At 39.1% G+C, this 18,926-nt stretch overlaps 1 protein-coding gene across 1 annotated transcript in view; it reads left to right on the top strand.

Annotated features, from left to right (window-relative positions):
• The window catches only part of BBS9 (Bardet-Biedl syndrome 9), a 311,978-nt gene that overhangs the window by 107,112 nt on the left and 185,940 nt on the right, over nt 1-18,926 (top strand). Inside the window, exons 10-11 of the mRNA XM_006085338.3 lie at nt 11,948-12,129; nt 17,203-17,279. Coding sequence (XP_006085400.1) covers nt 11,948-12,129; nt 17,203-17,279 — 259 coding nt within the window. The remainder of the gene's footprint in view (nt 1-11,947; nt 12,130-17,202; nt 17,280-18,926) is intronic.

Below are 18,926 nucleotides of genomic sequence, written 5' to 3'. Positions count from 1 at the left end.
TTACCTGCTAACTTTATCTCCATAGCACCTGCCACCTTTGAATGTTTCATATATTTATTTCTTTTGTTCATTGTGCTTTTCTCCTTACTAGAATGTGAGCTTTCGACTACAGAAGTTTGTGTGTGATTTCTTTATCGATATTCTCACTCTGAGAGTTGTGCCTGGCACATCTTTGACACTCAGTAGAGATTTGTGGAAGGAGTAGTTCTGGCCTTAGTAAAACTTTTTTTCCAGAATGTCCTGTACTCTGAGGGTGTGTGTGTGGTGTGTCCTTCATGGAGGAGACTTTATGGGAATACCCTGCTCTTTTGTCCAGCTCCTGCTCATGTTGTCTTTGTAGGAAGCATCATCTATCTGATTTTGACGTTCTTTCTCTTTGTTTCTTTGGGTTCCCTTGCTGTCCATAGTCTGTCAGAACATGCCTTATCCACTCTTGTTTGATTGATCTGTACTGGCCACTGCACTTTAAGTTCTTTGAGGAAAAGGACCAGTGTAACCCACCTATTTATCTTCAACATCCAGGATGGTGCCCGAATGCAGTAGGAAATAAATAAATATATTCTTTTTTAACAACGAAAGAAGTTAGAGTTGAGTCAGATCCTTATAAACATATTTTGCTTCCCCAGTAGAAAAGAGGCACTTCTAGAAGTTACTTCTTTTTTTTTCTTTTCTTTTCCTGGTTAGCAATTTATTTATTTAGTCTGTGAGCATAATTAGTCCGATTTAGTAGTCTGGTGTTGACTTTCTAGTAAGTTTAATAAGAAGAGTTCGTTTTGAAAGAACAGGCAAATGTCTGATTTCTTGATGCTTGGAAATTTCTTTACTACAAAAGGTAGTTTGTTCAGTCTCCCCACTGCAACCACTGCAGTTTCTGCAATGTTCTGTGACAGCATCTTTCCCCTGGAGTTCCTGCTACTTTGATACCTTTGGACGCTGGCCCTGGCTCCCCCATTTACTTGTCCTGTTCTTGGGCATTCTAATGACCATGTCTTTCCCATTAAATAATCCAGCTCTTGATTATTGAGTCTAATTGTGGGTAGTAATAATGACTGAAAACCATTTACGCAAACCTCACATTGCAACTTAAAAATTTGTGTTAAATTTTTGATTCTTGGGAAGTCAGTATGGAAGGGTGGACAAAAAAAAAATACTCACTGTGAAACAGAAAAATTATATTGTATGCTGGATTCTTCCCGGTGCCCAGATTTTTGTATTTATTACAAGCCGTGATATGAAGCTTTACCTGAGAGATGCTCATGCAGAATAAGACCAACAAGCCATAATTATTTAAAAAAATTGCAAAAGTAACTCCTCAACACATATGGTCTAAAAATACACAGGTGGTTTGCTCAGTGCCTGACTTCATTCCGGTAAGGGCTTAATGCACTAGAAAGTCATGGCACACAACCACGTCTTCTTTCATTCATCAGGGATGGGTTCCAACATCTCGTTTTATTTATGGAAAGATTCATTGCCTGGAACGCCTACTGTAGAAAACTTTCTTCTCCTTGGGAGAGAATATATTTGCATACCAGCTTTCTTGGCATTTTTACATTCAAGGCACCTTGCCAGGTTAGAGCCACCACCTGCATACTCAATCTCCCCACCTCTGTTGTCATTGCCTTATGATTTGATGATTAGCAGAATTAGGGAAGGGATGTTAGATCACTATAAATAAAGTTGGGTCTATTTTATATTGATCTCAAGGGTTCCATTTGAAGTGTTATGGGCAATTTCAGATGTCTTCCTCATTGACTTGTTAGTCTGTAATTATTGATTAAGGAATGTTGTGGTGTTTTGGTGTTTGCCTATAAATAGGTATCATAGAGAAAGATGAATTTAGAATGAATTCTTTTGGAAAATTTTATATAGATGAAGTCATCGTTTTCTGGCATTGAGGGATACAAATTCAATATTATGTAATCCCTGCCCCGAGGGAGTTTGCAGCCTGGTCAAAGATGACAAACATGTAAAAATTTTTAAAATGCTATAACATTCTATGGGTGCTATTGTGGAAATATTATTTAGTGGGTAGAGTGATGTGGTCTCATTTATTTGAAGGTAATAAGATTGGCTGTGGAAGAGGTAATTTTATGTTATTGTTTTTTTTGGGGAGAGATAATTTTAAATAGAGGAGTGGGTATTTGGAAGGTTGCTTGTGTTAATTAGCTTTGCTATGTAACAGACCATCTCAAAAATTAGCTTAAAACAACAAATATTTATTTAGGTCATGATTCTGGGGATTGTCAGTCTTGGGCTGAGCTTAGCTGGGTGGTTCTTCTGCTCTGCTGTGTATTGGTTTCCTGGGTCTGCTGTAACAAACTACAACCAGCTTGATCTTTTAAAACAATAGGAAGGTATTCTCTCACAGTCTGTATCACAGAAGTCCAAAATCAAGCTGTGAACACGTATGGTTCCCTCTGGAAGTTCTGAGGGAGAATCTATTCCATACCTCTTTCCTAACTTTTGGTAGCCTCTGACAACTCTTGGTGTTTCTGGCCTTGTGGTCTCATCACTCCAGTCTCTGCCTCTGCCTGTACCTGGACTTCTACTCCATGTTGCTCTATGTCTTATCCCTTTTTTTTTTGTCTCTTATAAGGACACACATTGTATTTATGCCCACCCTAATGCTGGATGATCTCATTATTCTCTTAGCCAAAGCAAGGCACAAGTTCCGTCCAGATTCAAGGGGTGCAGAATAGACTTCACCCCTTAATGGGAGTAATGGTAAAGTCACATCAAAAGAGCTGTAGATACATGGGGGACGGAGGGAGAACATTTTGGCCATTTTTTCAGTCTACCACACTGATGAAGGGAAATGGGCAAGATGGAGGAGAAGGTTGAATGGGGTGGGAGACGGGGAGAGAACATTTATGGCATAAATATAGAGCTAAAGTGCTAGGCGGTCCTCAGGTCACGTCAGGGTAGGTTTTATACATCATCTCTGTAGGTGGTGTGTTGGTGGTGTCATTTATATGTACAGGGTGGGCAAAAGTGGGATTACAATGGTTTGTATGGAAAATAATACAATGATTAATAATATAAGAACAAACTCCATGTTTTGTGTACTCACAACTGTAAACCTACTTTGGCCCCCACCCTGTATTTTTGTATGTATGTAATGCATTTTATTTGCTGGTTTTTTTTTTAACCCCCAAACTTTTACATTATGGAAAAGCTCAAATATATACAAAATAAGTGAATAGTATAATGAACTCCCTTGTATCTAGGGCTCAACTTCAACAGTTATCAGCATTCTGCATGCTTCCTTTTCCTGTACCTCCACCTACCCTACTTTAGCTTTATTTTTGAAGGTAAAATTCTCATACATTGGAAGGCACAGACCTTAATGGCGCAGTTTTGACAAATGGATATACCTGTGTAACCGGGAGCTCTCTCAAGTTAAAGGACATTTCCATACTGGAATTGTTCCTTGTGTCCCCTTCTAGTGAGTAATCCCTTCTTCCCTGCTTCTAGGGAACCACTGCTCACGTCTTTTTCATAATGGATTTATGTGGCCTCTCCCAGCGCTTCATATAAATAGAATCACACAGTATGCACTTTATGTCTGTCTTATTTTATTCAACACATTTTGAAACACACTTTTTTGTTGTTGCATATAACAGTGACTAATTATTTTTTATTGCTGAGTAGTGTTCCATTCAGTGAATACATCATAATTTGCTCATCTCTTCTTCTGGATAAGCCTTTTTTGGGCTATGATTTAATTTATCTTAGATAAATAGCTAGGGGTAAAATGACTGGGTCAGAGGGTTGATATATGTTTAATCTTATGAGAAACTGCCAAACGTTTTTGCAGGCAGTCGACCCGTTTTAGGTTCCCACCGGTGATGTGTGAGAGCCCTGGCTGCTCCACATCCTCTCCAGCATTCAGTGCTATCAGAATTTTTAATTTAGACATTCTGATTTGTATGTGGTGGCAGCCAATTGTGATTTTAATTTGCATTTTCCTGATGACTAATGATGTTGAGTTTTTTTTGGGGGGGGGGGGCTTACCAGCCATTTAAAAAAATATTTTTTTTATTGATTTCAGAGAGAAGGAAGATGGGGAGAGAGAGAGAAAAACATCAGTGATGAGAGAGAATCATTGATGGGCTGCTTTCTGCACATCCCACACTGGGAATCGAACCCACAACCCAGGCATGTGCCATCTCTGGGAACTGAACCAGGTACCTCTTGGTTCATGGGTCAATGCTCCACCACTGAGCCACACCGGCCGGGCCAATATTTTCTTAATAGTGTCTTTTGATGAAAAGTTTTGAAGTATGAAGAAGTGTAATTTATCTTGTTGTTTTTTGCTTTCTACATCCTAAAATATCTTTGTCCATCTCAGACCTGAAGAAATTGTATTACCCCCCTCACCCCCAAAGCTTTATAGATTCAGCTACTATATTTAGGTCAGTGATCCCTCCTAAATTAGTTGTTGTATATACTGTTTTATTTTTTTCCATGTGGAGATCCAGTTTGTCAAACACCATTTGTTAAAAAGACTTTCTTTCCCCCACTGAGCTGCCTTGGCCTCTTTGTGGGAAATTGTCTGTATGAGTCCAGGTTAGTTTCTGGGCTCTCAATTCTGTCCCGTTGATCTGTTTACCCTCATGCCAACACCACACTGTCCTGATTACTGTAGGGTTCAGGTTTGCCTTGAAGTCAGTTTGTGAAAGCCCCCTATCTCTATTCTTCCTTTTTCAAAATTGTTTTGCCATTCTAGGGTGTGTGTGTGTGTGTGTGTGTGTGTGTGTACTCATGTGCACCCGCATTCCCATAGAAATGTGAAATCAGTTTGCCAGTTTCCACTGGGGAAAAAAAAGCCTTCTGGGATTTTCATTTGGATTGTGTCACATCCACAGATCATTTTGGGGAGAATCAACATTTTTAACAACATTGAGTCTTTTAGGGTAGACATTCTTAAGCATATTTTTGCTCATGTCACTCACCAGCTTAAAAGCCTTTTTTAAAATCTTTTTTCTTTTAAATCTCTTTCCATTTTTTTTTTATCCATTGCATGCTGTCCCCAGACTGTTTGTTGTTTCTCGTACATTGTCTAAACTTCTCTCCTTCATGCTTTGTGCTCTCATGTCCTTCATTCTGAGTGTTCTTCACACCTACTCTCCAAATCCAAAAGACTCCAATATTACAGATATTTATGTTATAATGTAATAAATTACAAATTAATAGTAAGAAGGTTTAAAGAAACAAATTATCATGGGGCAGATCACTTAAAATCTATTGCACATTAAAATTGGAGCATCCCTCCCAAAATAAGCAAAACAAGACAAAACACACCAAACAAAAAATGGCAAAAGCACACCTCAATAATTACCAGAATAAGATAGGGCTTTACTTTTAAATAGGAAGGTGAAGGCAGCTTGAAGGAAGGGTAGAGGAGACAGGAGCAAAATACATGCTGATCAACAAAACCACGTAAAAAGCACTTTCAACCCAGGCGTATATGCAAATGGAGCCACGAAGAACAGTGAGAGAACCGTGCATGTGACAGGCAGGCACTTAGTTTTCTGCTGCTACTTAGAGGTTCAGAAAAATGGGGGCATCTGTAGTACTCTCAAGAATTAAAAAACAAACAAACATTTAGGTCCTGGGAAAATTGAGCACGAACCAACTTCAGAGTTCTGTTAACATCATTTCTTTGTGTACAAATCACATATGTGTTAATTCATATGTCAGAAACAATAATTGAAAACAAACCGTATTTCAGTGTCCACATAAGCTTTTATTTCCACCGTTAAAATTTCCCCAATCCCTGTGGCTAGAAATAACATTCCTACTTCTGAATAGTAAAGTACTTTGTACTTGCCTTGTGGTACTTGCGTCTACCCCATATTATACCTGTCAAGGCGCATGTCTTATCCTTTTATGGGACTGCAATTTCATTGAGGTGTTTTCCTATTTTGTTTATCTGTGTCTGCTCTATAGCACCTCAAATAGTATCCTGCATATGACAGGTGTTTGAGAATATTTGATGAATGAATGAACCAGTGAACGAATGATGAGTGAATGAAATACAGTGAAGAAATGAGAAGTAAATAGTAAATGAAAAAGAGCCTGGAACAAAATTGTGTGCCCATCTTTTTGTTTTCTATTTCAATGTTAGAGCAGTAAAGGCGCTAAAGAATCCAAAGCTGGTTTAACTGTAAGAACAATTATAATTTGAGGTTTTTCCAACACAAGCATTATTTCTTTTGTGTAAGAAATACTTGTCCTCACAAGAACTAACGAGAAAGCCACATCCCGGTAGGGTTCTGTAGACAGTCATTAATCTACTTTATAATGCAGATAATTTTAACAATTGATAACTTTCATCAAAAGAGATATTTTTTTTCTAAATGTACAAAGTTGGATCCTACTGACAATAGCAACTTCCAAATGGCTGTCAGATAGGCCTTTACTACTGAATTCCAAACAGGTGTGTCAGCTAATTTCACTTCAACAGGAGGAAATAACCACAATCATTTTGTACTTAACTTTGTAGCTTAAAGGCAAATATTCACATGACATTTTATGTAGAATTGGTCTCTTCTTTTCCTTTTCTCTCTTATTTTCCGTAGTTGATTCTTGAATATGTAGTCATTGTGCTTAGAATAATAATGAAAAAACCACTCTTTGGTAGTTTATTTAAAATACAATTCAGTTAAATGTAAAAGCATCTTCCATTTGCTGACTACATAGTCTACTCTAAAAAATCATTCTGTGTGAAGAGTCACTTGCTGCCTTCTGAGGGCAGCAGCGTGGTAACAGAAAGATTCAGGTCTGAAGCCAGAAAGCCTGCAGCTCTCTGTAGCTTTGCTTATTGTCTTCTGGTAACTACAATCTATTCTTTTCTCTTCTCTGGGTTTCATTCTTCTCTTTGTACAGTCGAGGCAATACTTTTCTTCACAAGGTTACTCAGAGAGTCAATGAGATTATGTGACTATACCTTCTAAATAGGTTTGATCTACTCCCTTCTCTCCATCCCTAACATCTTCACCAGGCCACCACCCTTTCTCACCTGGATTTATTTACCATATTAGGCCGCGCCCCCGCCCCCCTCCCTCCCCGCCACCGCATGATCTCTCCACATTGCAATCAGAAGGGATCTTTGTCAGAGATGAATCTGATCATGTTATTTCTCACTCCTATACTTAAAAACCTTTTGTGACTTTCTATTGTTTGAGGATGAAAGACTCTGTATGATTTAATCCTATGTAATTTCTTGGCCCCACCTTGGCCTAATCTCCTTCAATTTTCTTTGTCCAAGTGCCTTGACTTCTTTATTTCACTGAATGTTGAATCTATCTTCTTGTCTTGGAAATTCGAAAAGGCTGCAGGAGGGTTGAGCTTGAGTTGGACAGGAGGAGCTCCAATCAGGAACTCTGCTGTAGGCACTTTCGATGGTAGATGTCTGTGGGCCTTCCAGGTGGGGAGATCGAGTATGTGGCTGGACTTGGGAGGGAGGTCTGTCTGGAGGTATAAACAGGGAGCTGGCCCTAAAAGGTATTTAATATTTAAAGTCATGAGACTGATTGAGTTCACTGAGGCCAGGGTCCTCTTCCTTCTATCTGTTAGTTTATTTTTCATCTGAGGATCTACTTGTAGGTCAGGACCCGCTCCCACATCCTCTGCCCCATGAAACTTGTCCTGTTCTCTGGCAAAGTCACTGCAGTCTCTTCTTACTGGGCTAATAGCATCTGCCATGTTATACTGCAGTTGCTATTTAAGAAAAAAAGATGTTTTCCTTTACAACTAGACCAGTTTCTGATGGGGCAAGACCATGTTTTATTTGCCATTGTAGCTTCTGTTCTGTTGTTGAGAGATGGTGAAGTGAGTCAGCGTATATTCAAGTGGTCAAGTCCAGCCTGTTGGGGCTGAGTGAGGGCTGCCTGCTTCCCATCTGCTCTTGTTCTTGAAGGAAAGTGCCTTTCAATCCTGTGCTTCTGACTGAGGCAGAGTAAAAACTGGGTCTAATAATGTTTAAGTTTTAAAAAATGTTTTGATTGATTTCAGAGAGAAAGGAAAGAAGAGGGATAGAGAGATAGAAACATTGATTAGAGAGAAACATTGATCAGCTGCCTCCTGCACGCCCCCTACTGGAGATCAAGCGTGCAACCTGGGCATGTGCCCGGACCTAGAATGGAACCAGTGACTTCTTGGTTCATGGGTTGACATTCAACCACTGAGTCACACAGGCCGGGCAGTTTTCAATATTTTTTGATATGGATATATAATAACAAAAACCAGAATTATAATCTGATAACTTAAAATATTTCTATTTTACATAAAATGTGGCTGAATAATATATAATTTGATTGAGTGCATTTCTTTTCATTTGTTTTTAAAACTATTGCTCATTTGTTTGATTGAATTAGCAAATGAAAGAAACTGTTCATTTTTTATCTCTTGTGAGCTGTATTTCAAATACTTTCAGGTTGTACATTTTCTAGATCGGCCTTGTCAGAAAAAGAGAACTAGATAAAAGTTCTAATCCCACAGATTATTTTATCTCTAAATTGATGATTCAAATTCAGTGTCTAGGGATGGAAAATAGAACACTTTTTTTCTTACAAAAAGAAAATAGTTTTATTTTAAATTTTATTTAATTATAAAACACTAGAGGCCCAGCGCATGATTTTTAATGGCTTCTAAGCATTCTATTATAGCTGTATGACAATTAAAAATATTTTCCCTTTTTCTTATCATTTGGTTGATCTTAAATTTTCTTAAAAACTGTGAAAGTAGATTATTGTATGAAAAGGCAATGAGCATTTATTTCTAAAGCTTTTGATATATATTTCTAAAATGTTCTCTAAAAGGATTTTAATAAATTTGCATTCCCATTGAGAGCGTATGTGAGTTTATATCTCCATGTACCTTCTCTAACATCAGGACTGATTTTTAAACACAATTTTTGCTAGTTTGATGTGTTAAATAATAAAGGATAGCTTTAAAATATATACTTTATTGATTTTGGAATGTGTTTTAATCTATTTAGTGACTATTTTTATGTGTGAATCGTACATTTCTTTTGACCTTGTTTTTGGATATAATCTTATTTTCATTGATTGGTAAGAGTTTTTACATACTAGCTGAAACACATAAAACTGATCTTATAGGCTAAAAACAGTTGAATATTCTCAACTTCATATGGTTTGACTTGAGTTATGTATTTTATGTTTGTTGCCAGTGTTTTCCCAATTTGCCTTTTGTTCTTTTTACCATGTTGTTTTTTAAAGCATATAACAAGTTTAAATTTTTTATGTGGCTTGATTTAGAGATAATTTCCTTTGTAGTTTCCTCTATAGCTTTCTTGCAGCAAAAGTCCTTTCCATCCCAAGGGCAGATAAATATTTTTGCAGTTTCATATTTTTAAGTTTAACTTTTAAAATCCATCTGGATGCCAAAACCGGTTTGGCTCAGTGGATAGAGCGTCGGCCTGCGGACTGAAAGGTCCCAGGTTTGATTCCGGTCAAGGGCATGTACCTGGGTTGCGGGCACATCCCCAGTGGGAGATGTGCAGGAGGCAGCTGATCGATGTTTCTCTCTCATCGATGTTTCTAACTCTCTATCTCTCTCCCTTCCTCTCTGTAAAAAATCAATAAAATATATTTAAAAAAAAAATAAATAAATAAAATAAAATCCATCTGGAATTTTGTTTGGATGTATTATTAGGACAGGAATCGGTTTACCGAGTGATGAAACAATGACTTTCAGATTCCTAAGCAGATTCTATTTTTTAGTGTCACGCCCCATTGCTAAAAATTGCAGAATTATTATGTGTCCTATGCATATAACATCTTTGACCTTGATTCCTCATAAAATACTCATGCCTTGGGTTAGCCGGTGTGCTTCAGGATCGGTAATAATCCAGAGACCTTAATTTTTGGATTGTTTACTCTATTTTAAAGATATGAGTAGTATGGTAGACAATACTTGATTTCCTTGATGGCTTCTTCCAGAATAAAATTCTGTCATTCACAGAACCTATCACGTTAATCCCTATGGACAATATTGTTAAATAAAATATTCTTTAAGTAGAAAGGCAATTAAAAAATACATGTAGGCATTACTATTTAAACTCTTCCTATCTAAACTCAGAAACTTAGAAGGTTCAGGTAAATTTTTAGATAAATCCTTGTGTCTAAATTGTTGCTATTTGCTATCTAAAATAGTGGGACAGAAGTGATTCAATAATAAGCTAGCCAACTCAAAGACCAAATTTGCATAGTGAGGGATATTTGTATTAGGCCAGGCTAGCTTTCCTATATTCTGGACCACTCAAAGGTGAAGATGAAATGGAAAAACCCTTTCAAAGGACTGATGATCTCCACATTCTCTGAGAAGCCAGCCAGATATCTGCCCTTCAGTGTCCTAGAGTTTGCTGAGGATCCCCTGGGTCCCTAAACCTCAGTGGGGCTGCGTGGGATGGGAGCACACCACTGTGACCCCTCAGAGCCCTTTTGAACCGGGCTTGTCAGAGCTGGAAGTTAGGATTTCCACGACCACTAGGGGGCTTCAGTTGTCCACAAAGAACGGATCATGCCCAGAGGTGCTGTGGTGTTGCTTCACTCTTTAAGAAAATCATTTCATTTTGGGAGTATTTATTTTCTGAGATAGATTGACAGAACCAATTCATAAAACTTAAAGACCTTTGAGGGTCATCTTTCCTTCTCACTTTGGAGATAAAGAACATTTAGGGAGGCTTCTCTAAGTTGACTCAGCTATATAGTAGCAGAGTCAGAGTTAGAACCCAAGTCCCTGATCCAACTCCTAGTCTAGTTCTTTAGCTGTTGGATCAGTGATGTACACGGATTTTTTATATTTCTGAAGTTATATCACGCGGTTATTTGGCACTGACTGTGCCTCAGCCCTGGAGTTAGGAATGTTGTGTTGAAGGCAGGTGGCAAAGTGGATGCTGGGCCACCTCTGGGAAGCATCAAACAGTGTAGTAGCTACTCTCAGTCCAGCTGAGCTTTTGGATTCATGAGCTGACCACATGCCATGAGTCAATGTTGGGGAGTTTTAAGAATTCTTATCTATTCGGAATAAGGCCTAGAGCCTTATATACCTTATCCTTTTCTTCAGATGAACAGCAACATCTTTCCGGATTTTTTTCTCTTAAAATTTTGTATGATTTTTTATTAACATTTAACCTTTAGAACCTGGTTGGTAACCCTTTAAAAAAAAATCAATGGCCACTAAAAAACATAACAAAAATCACGCAAGCAAATTCATTATGTACTAGCTCAAAATGACTTATGACAATGTTTAATTTTTTCTTCTGTGCAAACTATGGAAGAAGCAAATGGTGTTCGCTTCAACTACTTTTATAGCAAGTTCAGAAAACAACTTTGATTTTTTTAAATGGTAGGCTAAAATGATAGGCTAAATGGGAGCTGGCGTGAGGATTAAAGACATGGTACTTGAAAAGCTCTTAAAGCAGGATTTGCTGTGTAGTTAGGTCCTCCAAAATGACAGCTACTGTATTATAATAATTGTTAGTGGTTTTTTTCCTCCTGTAATGAATCAGAACATTGGGACTACTTCTGTAAATACAAATCATGTTTGAAACATTTAAAAAAATATTTTTTATTGATTTCAGAAAGGAAGGGAGAGGGGATGAGAGAGAATCATTGATTGGCTGCCTCCTGCACATCCCCTACTGAGGGTCGAGCCCCCAACCCGGGCATGTGCCCTTGACTGGAATCGAACCCAAGACTCTTCAGTCTGCAGGCCAATGCTCTACCCACTGAGCCAAACCAGCTAGGGCCATGTTTGAAACATTTGAATTGCGTCTTTGATCTAAAATTTCAGAAATAAATAATGTAGTCATTTTCTTAATGGCATATTAAAGCTTAATTGAATAAAAATGTAGTTGGTCAATCTAAACCCACAAAAAAATTAATTATGTCTTATTTTCTCTGCTTTATTGTAGTGATTTAAAGGGCGTGATAGTTACCCTGAGTGAGGATGGTCACCTGCAGTGTTCATACCTGGGGACAGACCCGTCTTTGTTCCAAGCCCCCAAAGTTGAGTCCAGAGAACTGAATTATGACGCACTTGATGCAGAGCTGAAAGAACTTCAGAGAATCATTAAAGATGTTAACAAATCACAAGGTATCTCATTTGAAGCTTTTTATTATTTGATTTTACTTTGTATCTGGATAATGTTTTGTACGTATTAATTTTCTTCCTCAGGTTTAATTAAAGTCATATTTGTAAGAACTGGGCTGCTCTTTAACCCACAAGTCTTTGTGCCTAATGTGAATTTTGTAAGTTCTGAAAAATATGTTCTATTTAAGAGAATGCTTTTTCACTAGTGTCCCCTTTTCGAGGACAGTACTATCTAGTTTTTTTTTCCTTTAAGGTCTAAAAAAGGAACCAGTGCTCCTCAAGCAATACAGTATTTGAAAAAGAACAAGCAGAATTAGTTTCCTATTGGGAGCTCTTAGGAGCAAAAACATTAAATGAATCTATATGTATAAAAGCCTAAGTGCCCGTGTCTCTATCCGACTGGTAGCTATGATGCGTAATTACCACCAGGGGGCAGACGCTCTGACTGGTAGCTGTGACACACACTGACCACCAGAGGGAAGATGCTCAACATAGGAGCTGCCGAGCTGTGGTGACTTGGCAGCTGCGGTTCTCCGGTGATGCACCTGGAACCAGAGAGGAGGGAGCCCGATTTCGGGGTGCGTCACCGAGAACCGCCCTCTCGCAATTTGGGACCCCTCGGAGGATGTTGGAGAGCTGGTTTTGGCCGGATCCCTGCAGGCCAGGCCGGATCCCATGGGTACACGAATCTGTACACCGGGCCTCTAGTAAAAAAAGAAAGAAAAGGATTTCTAAAATACATGTTACTTTGTCACCAAATAGTGATAGTTCTTTTATCTACATGTCAATCAGATCAGCAGATGTACACAATATGTAAGAAAACTCAATAAACTTCTTTTTAACAACAACAAAAAAGGAACCTGTACCTCTTTGGTCAGTGGTTTCGGGCCTTGAGAAGAGCATTAAAGTTTAGAGTGGCCATTTATTAACTTCTAATATCCCTGAAAAAAAGTTAGTTGCTTCTTTGAAAAGAAACCAAAGCAATACATGAGTTATCACTTTGTTACTAAAAATGTAGTCATTTGCAGCTTAGCGACAGAATTTATGTTTGTAGTTAGCGTCCACAGAGCGTAGCCCGCGGTATGCTGTTTCTAATGACTCAGGGGCTGATGGTATATTCAGTTCCTGAGTTTTGAATAACTCAATATTATCTTACTTTGGGATTCACAGGGGTATAATTTTATTGTAAATTAAAAGGAGAAACAAAACCCCAACCCTGCGTTTGAGTTGGACATGTGAAAGGCATTACTGCAAGTTCCCTTTTCAGGGTCAGGTAAAAGTTGTTTTTTTTCCTTCTTTTTAATGAGAAAAAATATGGACTATTTTCACGTAAAAGAAATGTTAAAACAAGTAGGAATAATAAAAGGAGAAGAGCATCAAAAGCCAACCAAAACTACAGAGCCAGTCTTACTCCTGGTCCAATCACTTTATGAGATTTATGTATTTTTGAGTCTGAATTACCAAGACAAGAGTCAGAGGACTTTAGATAATATATTTAAAGAGTACGAATATTAAAATAAAATGATTATTCTTTGGCTTCGCACTTTCTCTTAGAAAGTTTTGAAAGTGAACCAGTGAAACTTAGGTCTTTTAATAACTTTCATTAGTTAAAAACCTATTTATTTGTTGTCAGCACCTCCCTGTCAAATAGAGAATAGTTCAAATTGGATGTATGAGATTGCAATATACAACCCCTCCCCCCATTTTTGGTACTATTGTTTTGGGATTAATGGAATTATAAGTCTCATTTTATTGTTTAAAAATGTAGTTGGGGAAGAGTGGCGTATATGTGAAACATGAAATTTCTAGAGTTCGTTAAATACATTTAATGTGGCTTTTCACTCCAAATTTTGTTTTTTGAGATTTTGTTCTTTCCATAAACAAAGTGCTAATGGTATTTTGATTACCATTTAATTGTGTTAACATTTCTCAGAAAACCCCTTCCAGCTAAAAGTTATGTTTTTGGTGACCATAGTGATGCCCTTGGGTGAGAAGGGTTAGGTTGTTCTACTTGTCACTACCTTGATCCTTCTGTGTAACTTGAAATAACTGCTAATTAGGTTAGGGATGTGCCCACGGACTCGGGTTCAGAGTTCATTGTTTCCATAACCCCAAGTTCTCGTTGATATTTGAAGGGCTCTGCCCTTTCTCCACCATCATTTGATTTTATTCCTGAAAAAGAAACAAAGAGAAACTTTTTAGAAAGAGAGACTTTTAAACTACTTTATTCTAGATACGGAAAAATGTAGTCTTCTGTACCCTTATTAATCGGTGACATATTTTTTTATTAAAATACCTCTAATTATGTAAAGCAGCAAATCGTTTCACTATAGAAGATTCTGAGAAATTAAAACTGAATTTTTTGAAGACCCCATTCTTCATTTAAATGCCACTTATTTTTGTATAGTGACTTCAACTTACAAAAAATTTCAGTCTTGTGGGTTATGGTCAGTACTTAAAGCTTTTTTTTTTTCTTCAAAGCTAGAATTGCAGCAAAATTTAAAGCCAATTTAAAGAGTACATTTTGTTATACACATGGTGCATATTATCTACTGTAATAAAAAAGGTTTTGAACCCGATTTTATGTGTGTAAGTTATATGAGGAATGTATGTTGTAAGCATGAAGTTATAGTAATAATTCCTGTATGGCTCATGGATTTGAAGCTTTCTGTGCCCAACTCATTAGTGTGAATCCTGCCACGCATTTCTATCACCAGCACCAACAGCTGTCGGTAGGCACTTTCAAAGATGGGGTTACCTGCCCGGCCGATGTGGCCCAGTGGTTGAGCATCAACCTATGAACCAGGAGGTCACGTTCGATTCCCGGTCAGGGCACATGCCTGGGTTGCGGGCTCGATCGCAGTGGGGGACGTGCAGGAGGCAGCCGATCAATGATTCTCATCATTGTTGTTTCTATCGCTCTCTCTCCCTCCTCCTTCCTCTCTGAAATTAGTAAAAAATATATTTTAAAAAAGAATTAAATCATGGGGTTTCCCTATGATTTAGACAGTTGGTCATGCTCTACTTGGGTGAGTCAGGAGGAGTGGGTAGGATATGCCTTCAGGAAGGGCGGGAGCAGTGAGCCCCGGCATGTGGGTGAAAGTCTGCATCCCGATGAAGTAGGTCCAGGATAGCCACGCTGCCGCCGTGGAGGGCTAGGAACGCTGGCGCTTGGTGCCCGTGCTGGGATGTGTCGTTCGGCTGTGTGGCTGTGCCCAGATACAGTGACTTCGGCCAGGCGGTGTGTCTCTTTCCCGGGAGGCAGTGTGGCGATGGCAGACCAGGGTCGGTTTGGCAGTTGCACGGTCATCAGGGACTCCGCTTCCTCTCCTCCCAGGGCCTCTGCTGGTCCAGGGTGGCTTCTGGAACTGCTGCCCTCACATCTGCGGCTGAGTCAGCTCCTGAAGGATCCTTCCTGGAAGCCACACCCTGAGCAGCTTCTCCTCTCATCTCACCGGCCGCTCCAGGCTGCGAGAGAGGCGGGGAAGTTAGGGTTTTAGCCGAGCACTTTGTTGCCTAGAATAAAATTGGGCTTCTTGCAGGATGGTTATTGGGTGGGCGATGAGCTGCCTTCTGGACTCTCACTAAGTTATGGAAATTCCTATTCCAAATATTGCCGCGCTGCTGGGAATGCCTGCTGGAAGCGTAGGCAGGTCTTCTGCTGGCCAGACACGGATGGTTCATGTGGCTGCGTCCAGGGCTCTCCATCTGTCCAGTTGGCCCTCCTCAGCGTGTGGGGGTGTTCCTGGCAGGGTCCCCGGCGATTTCTGCAGTCCCAGGCGCATGTGCAAGTACGATTTTCAGGGAAGAAGAGAGGTGTTTCTCCCGAGTCTCCCCGTTTATTAGGGAGGAATAGCTTTCCCAGAAGCATGTACCAGAATCCCCCAACCCCACGCCCAACTTTCCTTGCGTCACAGCTGCCAGGATTAAGCCCCATGCTCATGCCTAAAACAACCAACCGTCAGGGGAATGAGGTCAACATAATTGGATTTGATCAGCCCAATGACTTTGAGGTGAAGGTGAATGTCTCAACAGAATCAGGACTCTGGTAACGAAGGGGGCATGAAGGTGGATGGTAGGTGGGCAGCCAGCAGTGTGTCATGTACATGTGTGCATACACACGCACACACACACATTGCATAAGTATTATTTATGTTCCTTGCTTATTTAGGATCTCTGTCAGTTGTTCATAATATCTTATTATACACTATAAGCTTTTTTAAATAGTGAAATTTTAAGTTGTGAAAATAATATGAATATGGTGAAAGGAATTCAAACAGTACTAAAAGGCTAAAACCCCAGGTCCTACTCCACGCGATGAAAGGTAACATTTATCAAGTGTGTCGTGTATTCTTTAGAAAAATGCTCTTGTTTTTGTGATTTTTTTTTACAAATGCATATAAACACACTGTGCTACATCTTATTTTTTATTAATAGGCACATCTTGGAGTTTTTTTCTTATCAGTATATAAAGATAGCACTCTTACTTACAGCTCTGGGGTCTAGACCATTGCACAATATGGATATACCATAATTTAGTTAACTGTTTCCCTATTAATAGAAATATAGAGCTTTAGGTTGTTTTGTTTTTAATAAGTACCAGCAGCAGAGAACTTCCTTGGGCATGCCTGTGAGCTGGTAATAACTATCAAAATGTAAAATGTACGGATCCTGTCACCTAACAATTCTCCTCCCAAGCAGTGGGATTACTTACCTTCAAAAGTAATTACTTTCAAACCAACATCCCTTCAAAAGTGTTGCACTAACGTAGGCTTCCACCAGAAGTGAAGGAGAAGGCACTGAAGTTCCCAATACGGGTTAGGCCGTGGGTCACATCTTAGCTACTCTCTTTGGAGAAAGAGACAGTTTTTTTCTTAAAATACTGTAGAAGGGGAAGAATTAGCAACAAGCTTCTAATTCTGTAATGCATTAGTTTCTTTAATGTGTATGTTTATGGGTGTTTGGGATATATGGTGTAGATAACCCTTAAAAACTATAAAGCAGGTTTTACTTTATGATTAAATGTCTTTTTAAAAAGGATTTCTTTTCTTTCTTTCTTTTTTCCCCAAATTACAGGTGTTTGGCCCATGACGGAGAGAGAAGATGACGTGACAATTTCTGCCGTGGTTTCTCCTGACTCGGACTCGGTGTCTGTAGGTGTCCTTGCAGACGTTGAGAGGGTTGGTGATAGTGGGGACTCTGCTAAATTGGGGTCAAAATTTATTGGCTGAAATGATAGGCCTTCAAACAGAAGCTTTGGGGAGGATAACAATTTATAATCTTTGTTACTTTCTGGAAATAAACATCTCTAGCCTCCTGGGTGCAGTAAGGAGTTTCTAGGCAGATATCTGTCTAAAAAGGGGGAGAGGAACAGTAGAAGGAGTTCTCACCATTACTCTGAATCTACCTTTTTTTAAAGTTTAACTTCAATTCTAATCCAGATGGATAATACTGACCCCACAAGATGTTTGTTGAAGGTTCAATGAAATAATGTTTATGAAAGGCCTAGCTCCGGGTTTGATAATTTACAATCTTTAATACGTTATGGTGGTTGTGTTGGGGTATCTGTGTGTAGTTTAAGAGTAAACAGTTGGGCCAGGAATTATTCCCCCCCTCTCCCCCCCCACCCCCATTTTTGTCTGTGTGACCCAGGGCAAGTTATTTCATTTTCTTAGTCTCAATTTTCTCATCTGTAAAATGAGAAAAGTAATAGAATCTCCTTTGTTGAATTGTTATGATAATTAACCAGCATCACATCATAAAATTACATTTTAGATCTTCCAACATTATAATCACCACCACCACCACCACCACTACCGCCTCTACCGCTACCATTGCCACCATCTATGTTTCACTACTTGTGTCATTCACTGCCATATCTAGTGCCTGTCTTACATGGGTGCTCAGTAGATACTTGCTCTCTGAGTGAATGAATAAAGCTGAGAAACAAGAAGGATGAAAGGGGGACTGTCCTTGGTTATGTTACCCCATCTCCTTGTTTAGTCTTCTGTAAGCACTTGTTAGATTCTGACTGGTTATGTCTCACTGCCTGCTGTTTGGGCAAAATCTATTAAGTTTTTCTGTGTCCATACCAAAAGCTGATCAATTTAGACAGTGATCGAATTCACTGGTTTTACTGTATTTGTGTCATATCTATAATAATAAAAGCATAATATGCTAATTAGACTGGATGTCCTTCTGGATGACCTTCTGGACGAAGCCGGGGTTGTGAGGGAAGCCCGGGTCCCGGGTGTCAGAGGGAAGCCGATGCCGGCAGCCAGGGGAAGGAAGGCCTACTCTTGCACGAACTTCGTGCTTCGGGCCTCTAGTAATTATATAATTTTGCCTAGGAAATGACTTTAATATCTAGGTATCAGAGCATAATAGAGTCAGTAGTTGTCATACGTTTTCTGAGATTAATTTTAGTATAGCAGCCAACCCATGTTGTGATAAGAATCACGTTAACATTGCTATGGTATAGTAAGTTGGGTACACTTAAAAAAATAGGACTCCATATGAAAGAAACATTCACCCAGCTGGTCACATAGTGGAAGCACTGTTTTCACATTGGCCGTTCAGCACACACCATTCCTCACTCTACCTGAAGGGTGTAGTCTGGTGGAACACTTCTGCTTAGTTAGCTGACAAATGTACACACATTTTCTTGCCTTGGGAATGATTCTTTTTTTCCTTTGGGTAACTTATATAATTTTTTTTTAGGTTCTCTTAAACATAGGCTATTTGGAAGGAGGAATTCCCTCTCTGTTCTTTGGCAACTTTTGATCTTTGAAGGAAAAGTC

This window comes from Myotis lucifugus, unplaced genomic scaffold, assembly GCF_000147115.1.
Source record: "Myotis lucifugus unplaced genomic scaffold, Myoluc2.0 scaffold_18, whole genome shotgun sequence".
Classification (NCBI taxonomy): domain Eukaryota; kingdom Metazoa; phylum Chordata; class Mammalia; order Chiroptera; family Vespertilionidae; genus Myotis; species Myotis lucifugus.
This window is presented reverse-complemented; position numbering and strand designations above follow the sequence as displayed.